General features: G+C 43.6%; 1 protein-coding gene across 1 annotated transcript in view; it reads left to right on the forward strand.

Annotated features, from left to right (window-relative positions):
• The window catches only part of PLA2G1B (phospholipase A2 group IB), an 11,500-nt gene extending 6,509 nt beyond the window's left edge, over positions 1-4,991 (forward strand). Inside the window, exons 3-4 of the mRNA XM_008069295.2 lie at positions 380-507; positions 4,780-4,991. Of these exons, the coding sequence (XP_008067486.1) occupies positions 380-507; positions 4,780-4,898 (247 nt within the window). The 3' untranslated portion in view covers positions 4,899-4,991. The remainder of the gene's footprint in view (positions 1-379; positions 508-4,779) is intronic.
• The last annotated feature ends 3,358 nt before the right edge of the window (positions 4,992-8,349 follow it).

Genomic DNA, 8,349 nt, shown 5'->3' on the forward strand with positions numbered 1-8,349 from the left:
CTCCAGCTCAAAAAAAAAAAATTTTTTTTTTTTGGCTTATTTTTTTGTAGAGACAAGGTCTCACTATGTTTCCCAGGCTGGTCTTGAACTCCTGGGCTCACGCAATCCTCTCGCCTCATCCTTGCAAAGTGCTGGGATTACAGGTGTGATCCGCCATGCCTGGCCTATAAATATAGAATGTTACTGTAGTCCTACGACCATGTTAAAATTGCTTTTAATAAATATATGATAAAAGTTCTTACATCGTTCAAGCCATGGGATCATCTCTCCCGGATCATCTCGGCTAAGTCATCCACACCTGTTCCTGAGAGAGAACAGGTGAGGGCTGACCTGTTGCTCCATGCTTGCTCCTGCCTCAGCGTTTCCTCCCCCTTTCCAGGTGCTGCCAGATACATGACAACTGCTACAGCCAGGCCAAGCAGCTGAACAGCTGTAAATTCCTCCTGGACAACCCCTACACCAAGATCTACTCATACTCGTGCTCTGGCTCTGAGATCACCTGCAGCAGTAGGTTTACTCTCTCCTTGACATATGGATTCTACAGACCCTCCGTAAACAGGGGGAAATAAGAGTAATGATAGCCAACACTTAGCGACCATTTTTTTAGTGCTGGGAAGCATCTCCTTAAATCCTCACAACAACCCTGTGGGGTAGATAGTTATTATCCCCATTTTGCAGATTAAAAACTGAGGCTCAGCCGGGCTCGGTGGCTCAGCCTGTAATCCCGCGCCTTTGGGAGGCTGAGGTGAGTGGAATGCCTGAGCCCACGGGTTCGAGACCCGCCTGGGCAGCGAGACCTCATCTCTACAATAAATCAAAAAATCAGCCAGGCGTGGTAGCGCATACCTGTAATTCCGCCTACTTGGAAGGCTGAGGCGAAAGGATCGCCGGAGCCCAGCAGTTCGAGGCTGTGGTGGCCGGGAGCGGCCACTGCACTCCAGTCTGGGCGACAGAGTGAGACTCCAACTCAAAAAAAACACAAAAAAAACACAAAAAAACCGGAGGCTCAGAAGGCAGAGCTATTTGCCCTAGGTCACATAGCTTGTAAGTAGTGTTTGGTTTTTGTGCACAGCTCTTCACGACTCCAAAGCCTCTGCTCTAACTGATATGCAATACCACTATCCTATTTAATAAACACAGCTTAGAGCGTATTATTTATTAGACTCTTGTGACTTGCCAGGTACTGGGCTATACATGTTTACAAGACAGATTTTATCGTTCCCATTTTACAGATGACGAAGTTAAGGCTCAAAGACAGCCTTCTGCCCAAAATCATATAGTTTGTAAGTGGGAGGTAGATATTTGAACCCAGTTTTATATGATTTGAAAGGCTCTGTTGCTAACCACTCAATTCTGTAGTGCACTTGGTGAAACGTATTCCTCCATGAAGGTGGCTTTTGAAGAGCAGATAATTCAGAGACGTTGAGAGGTACTGTCATGCCAGGCCAGCATTCTGAGTTTTCATTACCTCTGTGTGCAATGACCTCATAGTCAGGTCCCAGCTTTCAAACCTGTACAAACGACAGTGGAACAACTAGAATTCAAGCCCAAAGTGCCAATAATTCTTTATTTTCTATCTTTTCAATAGAATGTAGAAGCCGAAAGACCAGGGATTGTTGTCTATTTTCTTCATTGCCAGACTCTCAGAATCTAGAGCAATTGTCTGGCATAGAGTAGGTGCTCAATAAATATTTGATGAATGCATAGCCTAGATATAATTTTTTTCCTTTTTTTATACTATCTTTGCAGCTTTTCCAGAATAAATACAATCTTGCATTCTACCTCTTCTCACTTATCACCTTGTCCTGACTGTTTTTCCATATTGCCTCAAGTTTTCATTGTTACTATTTTTATCACTGCATAATAGGGCTTAATTTGCTTACACATTCCTCTGGTAACAGGGATTTGGGTTGCCCCGCTTTAGAAGGCCAAATTTATGGAAAATCATATTTTTATACTATAGCTCGATCAGCAGGGGTTACTTTCTATGAATTCCAGAATGCTTTATAAATTTCATGAAGGCTATGGACCCTCTCCCAGGGAAATACACACATACGTGCACATGCACACACACGCTTGCAAACAATTTCCTTTTAATGCAGCTGATCTCTCCAATAAGGCCAAAGAGTCTGTATTAGAGGGTGTTTGTTCACATTAATTAACAATAACTCACTAAAGAATTATCTCATTGTGAAGATTTTATAATCTAATTAAATGCTAATTTATACTTTAGAGGAAGTTTACTGAGCAAGAATGACATTTGTGATTTTTATTTATTTATTTATTTATTTATTTATTTTTATTTATTTATTTTTTTTGAGTTGGAGTCTCACTCTTGTCACCCAGGCTGGAGTGCAGTGGCATGCTCACGATCATCACTGCTCTGACCTGCTGGGCTCAGGCGTTCCTTCTGCTTCAGCCTTCCAAGTAGCTGGAACCACAGATGGATGCCACTACACCTGGCTAAACATTTGTGATTTTTAGAAGAAAAGATCTGAGAAAAACAAAATCGTAATTGATAAGACAAGCAGATATGTATAAGTTATAGATAATAAAGTTCAAGCGTATTTTAAATGTTATATTTAGCTGGGCGCCGTGGCTCAAGTCTGTAATCCCAGCACTTTGGGAGGCGCAGGCGAGAGGATTGCCTGAGCTCAGGGGTTTGAGACCAGCTCGAGCAATATGGCGAGACCTCTTCTCTACAATAAATAAAAAAATAAGCCAGGTGTGGTAGCACGCACCTGTGGGCCCAGCTACTTGGAAGACTGAAGCAGAAGGATCTTCTGAGCCCAGCAGGTTGAGGCTGCTGTGGCTGTGAGTGTGCCATTGCACTCCAGCCTGGGTGACAGAGTGAGACTCCAACTCAAAACAAACAAATAAAATAATTTTTTACTTGAGTCAGAGTCTCACTCCGTCACCCAGGCTGGAGTGTAGTGTCACGTTCAAGGCTATCGACTTAATGGGCTCAGGTGCTCTTTCCACCTCAGCTTGGATCTACAATGTGTCACCACACCTGGCTAATTTTTTTTTTTTTTTTACTGTAGAGATGTGGTCTCGTCAAATTGTCCAGGCTGGTCTCGAACTCCTGTTGCCTCCACCTCCCAAATTGCTGAGATGACAAGTGTGAGCCACCATGCCCGGCACTCTTTCTTTCTTTTTTTGGAGTCTCACTTTTCACCCAGGTTGGAGTGCAGTGGCACCATCACAACTCACTACAACCTCAAACTCATGAGCTCAGGCTATCTTTCTGCCTCAGCCTCCTGAATAGCTATGACTACAGGTGCACACCACCATGCCCAGCTAATTTTTTTTTTCTTTGTAGCGATGAGGTCTCACCATGCTGCCCAGGCTGGTCTTGAACTTCTGGGCTCAAGTGATTCTCCTGCCCTGTCTCCCAAAATACTGAGATTACAGGCATGAGTCACTGCGCCCGACCTTATTGTTTCTTTTGGTTACAAAAGTAAATGAGCAGAAAGTAATGCAGTTTCAAACTCTACAGAAATATTTATCATGGGAATTGAGGACACCTATAATCCTACTATCCAAAGATAACCAGCTAGCTATGTATCTGTCCAGATTTTTAGGCAGACACAAGCATTTTTCCCTTTAATAAAATATTTGGAAAAATTTCCAGTTACAGACATACCTAATTCTAAATATCTGTGTAATAATCCATTTAAGGGCATTTGGTAGATTATAAAATATGCGCTTTAAAGTAGAGAAATTGTCTTACCACACTTTACTATGATACTTTGCTGCCTTAAGTATATGTTTTAATATTTCTCATAGGGTTTATAATTGCTTGCCTGTGTTATCAGAGATCTATAGCTATATGGGTTTTTAAATCGGTGAACTTGGCCAGGCACGATGGCTCACACCTATAATCCCAGCACTTTGGGAGGCTGAGGTGAGAAGACTGCCTGAGCCCACGGGTTCGAGACCAGCCTGGACAACTTGGTGAAACCTCATCTCTACAAAAAAATTTAAAAATTAGCTGGGCATGGATGGCAGCGCATGCCTATAGTTCCAACTACTTGGAAGGCTAAGGAATATCAACTGAGCCCAGTAAGTGGAGGTCGCAGTGACCGTGAGCGTGCCACTATACTCCAGCCTGGGCTACAGAGTGAGACTCCACCTAAAAAAAAAAAAAGAATCGGTAAGCTCATTTAGGGGTGTAAAATAGACAAGACTTTCCAAAAGGCAGCAAAATCACACTTAGGAGCACCACATAAAACTCAGGATGCCCTGGTAAATTTTACTTTCAGATAAACAACGAGTGACTTTTTTTTTTTTTTGAGTTGGAGTCTCACTTTGTCACCCAGACTGGACCGCTCCCGGCCACCGCAGCCTCGACCTGCTGGGCTCTGGTGATCCTTCCAGCTCAAACTTCCAAGTAGCTGGAACTACAAGCGCACACTACACGCGCGGCTAATTTTTTGATTTATTGTAGAGATGAGGTCTCGCTGCCCAGGCGGGTCTCGAACCCGCAGGCTCAGGCAATCCACTCACCTCAGCCTCCCAAAGGCACAGGATTACAGGCTGAGCCACCGAGCCCGGCTACAACGAGTGACTTTTTGACAAATATCCCAACTGCCGTACTCATTGTTTATGTGAAAGTCAAATTTGACTGGGCATTCTGATACATATTTACTCAGTTAGTGAACCCTAAATGTGCACCCATGAAGTGGCAACAGCTCATCCCATTGTATTCTTACTGTCCTTGAATTATACAAAGCAGGGTCTACCTGGGCTCAGTTGTCTCCTCTTGTCCCTCTCCAGGCAAAAACAAAGAATGCCAGGCCTTCATCTGCAACTGCGACCGCAACGCTGCCATCTGCTTTTCAAAGGCCCCATACAACAAAGAACACAAGAACCTGGACACCAAGAAGTATTGTTAGAACTGAGCATCACCTCTGGAAAGTGCCATCCACACCCACCTCATTGGCTCCACCCTGCACGGTACCCTCCAATAAAGCACTTTGTTGAAAGACCTCATGCTTGGGATTGTCTTATTCTCTGTCCACTGAGCATAACTAAAAGTCTCTGCCTAGTGTGATGGGGTTTTGTTTGTTTGTCTGATTGTTCTTTGGTTAGATTCTCACTCTGTCACCCAGGCTGGAATGCAATGGCACAATCACAGCCCACCCCAGCCTGGGCTCAAGTGATCCTCCCACCTCAGCCTCACAAGTAGCTGGGACATAGGCAACACTCCACCATACCCAACTTGTTTGTTTGTTTGTTTGTTTTGTAGAGATGAGGTCTCACTGTGTTGCCCAGGCTAGTCTTGAACTCCTGGGCTCAAGTTATTCTCCCACCTCTACCTCCCAAAGTACTGGATTATAGGTGTGAGCCACCATACCCAGCCTCTCTGTCTAGTCTTTTGTGAACATCGTGCCTTCCAACCTTGGAAGCTGAAGTTGACTTAGAAGGATATTTCGAGGAAGCAAGCACCTTGAAACCTGAAAAATGATTAACAACCACCATCTACTGATTATTTTCTCTGTACCATGACTGTGTGTCTCTAAATCCTCTGGACAGCCCTATGACTCAGCAAATCTTATTTTTCTCAAGTTGAGGCTCAGTAGGAGAGGCCACTTGCCCAATGCTATCATCTAGTGCTTACTAGAAAAACCAACAAGCAGCAGAAAAACCAACAAATCTGATGACAGAACACACACTCTGAATCACCGACCTACCGGAAGTGGTGGGTTCTTGTTTAGATTCAGCCAGAACTGGCCCCTTCTCATGCCTCTGTCTCCATTTCCAACTGTTAAACCATTTTTTTAAACAACAGTTTTCTTTTCTCCACTCTTCAAGGATGTCACCCACTCTACAGGCTGATTTTTCCATTATAATAATCAAATATAATAAACAGTGACAGTTCCCACTTCTTGATCACTGACTGCTTACTGTGCCAAGAACTTTCCACATCTCATTAAGTATTCAAATCAGCACTGCGAAATCGATATTATTGTCCCACATTTAATGGATGAGAAACTAAAAACTCAGAGAAGTTAAGTCATTTGCCCAAGAACACACAAATGGCAGAGTCAGGATTGGATCAGATCTGTCTGATGGCAATGCCTGAGCTCTTAACCAGTAGGTTACTGGATGAAATTTCCCTTTGTGTATTTATGATTACACTGGCATTGAAATACACCAGAGCAAGAGAAGGAAACGTTATTAGAAAAGCAAAGATAAGAAAAGACAAGCTGGGTTCGGTGGCTCAGCCTGTAATGCCGCACCTTTGGGAGGCTGAGGTGAGTGGATTGCCTGAGCCCGCGGGTTCGAGACCCTCCTGGGCAGCGAGACCTCATCTCTACAATAAATCAAAAAATCAGCCGGGCGTGGTAGCACATGCCTATAATTCCGGCTACTCGGAAGGCTGAGGCGGAAGGATCGCGGGAGCCCAGCAGGTGGAGGCTGCGGTGGCCGGGAGCGGCCACTGCCCTCCAGTCTGGGCGACAGAGTGAGACTCCAACTCAAAAAAAAGAAAAAAAAAAAGAAAAGAAAAGAAAAGACAATAAGGACTTTGTGAAGCCCCACCACTGAGCAGTTTCAGATCATGGAAGGCTGACAGAACAACCACTTCCGGGTATATGATAGGCAGCAAAGGACCTTCTGTTTGAAGAAGGAAGTGTATGTGTGTGTGACTTATCTTTTGGCCTAACTTCTTCCTCATTGTATTCATCCACCCAACAATTATCTACTGGTCAGTTACTCTGGGTCAGGAACAATACAAAATGCTGAAGATACATTGTATTTAGGGCTGGACTCAAGACAATGATATGGTATTAGTAGATGTCTGTAATTCAACATGAGAATTTTTTCCCCTGGTCTTCAAACTGGCTTTTTTTTTTTGATTTGGAGTCTCACTCTGTTGCCCGGGCTGGAGCATAGTGTTATGGTCATGGCTCATCACAGCCTCAACCTCCTGGGCTCAGGTGATCTTCTGTCTCAGCTTCCCAAGTAGTTGGGACTACAGGCATGTGTCACCATGCTTGGCAGATTTTTCAATTTTTTATATAGAGAGGTCTTGCTGTGTGACCCAGGCCTCCCCAAATGCTGGAATTACAGGTGTGAGCCACTGTGCTAGCCCCAAACTGGCATCCTTGTATATGCTATGCTCTATACTCCAGATGGTGCCATGCATAAGTGCTATAGTTGTAGGTACTATTATGTCCACATTTTACAGACAAGGAAATGGCTTAAAGAGGCAAGTGACGGGCTGGGCGTGGTGGGTGGCTCATGCCTACAACCCCAGCACTTTGGGGAGGCAGAGGTGAGAGGATTGCCTGAGCCCACAAGTTTGAGACCAGCCTGGGTAACTTGGCGATACCTCATCCCTATAATAAATCAAAAAATTACCCGAGCATGGTGGCATGTGCCTGCAGTTCCAGCTACTTGGAAGACTGAGGCAGAAGGATTGCCTGAGCTCAGCAGGTCAAGGCTGCAGTGGGCCATGAGCATGCCACTGCATCCAGCCTGGGTGACAGAGTGAGACTCCAACTCAAAAAAAAAAAAAAAAAAAAAAAGAGAGAGAGACAAGTGATTTGCTGAAGGTCATTCATTTCTGAGTGGTATAGCTGAACTTATAATACAAATCTGAATAATTCAGAGAAATGTCATCAGACTGTGAACTTGTTGAAAGCACAGTGCAGTGTCTTAGACGTCTTTGTATCGTTACCTGTCTAGTACTATACTTGGCACGTAGGGGACACTCAATAAATGATTGCTGAATGCTAAATAAAGTCTCACAAGTGCTCAGGGTCTTTTGGATTCTTTGGCAGGCAAGAATGGGCTATTTTGAAACTCAAATTCAACGATCATAGATTGCATAACCATTCTTTGTATACTGTGTGCTATGTAGGATTATAAGGCATGTAAAATTAAGTTAAACTGACCTCAACCTTCAGCAAATGATAGAGATCATAAAAACGTCTTTCTTCAATGGAAAGAAACTGGAAGTCCCCGTCTGGTTGGAAGAAAGTTGGGCTTGCAAGAGACTGGTATTTATTTCAATTTTTCTTTTTCTTTCTTTTTTTTTTTTTAGAAAGCAGAATTTATTGAGAGGACAGAAAATCTCCCATAGTGGGAGGTTGACTTGAAGGGGTTGCTCAATTTTTTTTTTAGTTGACAAAACAAGAGAAAGAACAATCTAACACAGGTACTAAAAGCTATAGGTTGGCTCTAAAAATATCCTTTAACATAAGAATTTACCTCTTTTTCATTATCCCAAGGCCTGGGAAGAAAGAATAAATTTATTTATTTATTTATTTTTTGAGTTGGAGTCTCACTCTGTCGCCCAGACTGGAGTGCAGTGGCTGCTTCCGGCCACCACAGCCTCCA

Source organism: Carlito syrichta, unplaced genomic scaffold (genome assembly GCF_000164805.1).
Source record: "Carlito syrichta isolate Samal-C Ts95f unplaced genomic scaffold, Tarsius_syrichta-2.0.1 Scaffold311911, whole genome shotgun sequence".
In the NCBI taxonomy this organism is placed as follows: domain Eukaryota; kingdom Metazoa; phylum Chordata; class Mammalia; order Primates; family Tarsiidae; genus Carlito; species Carlito syrichta.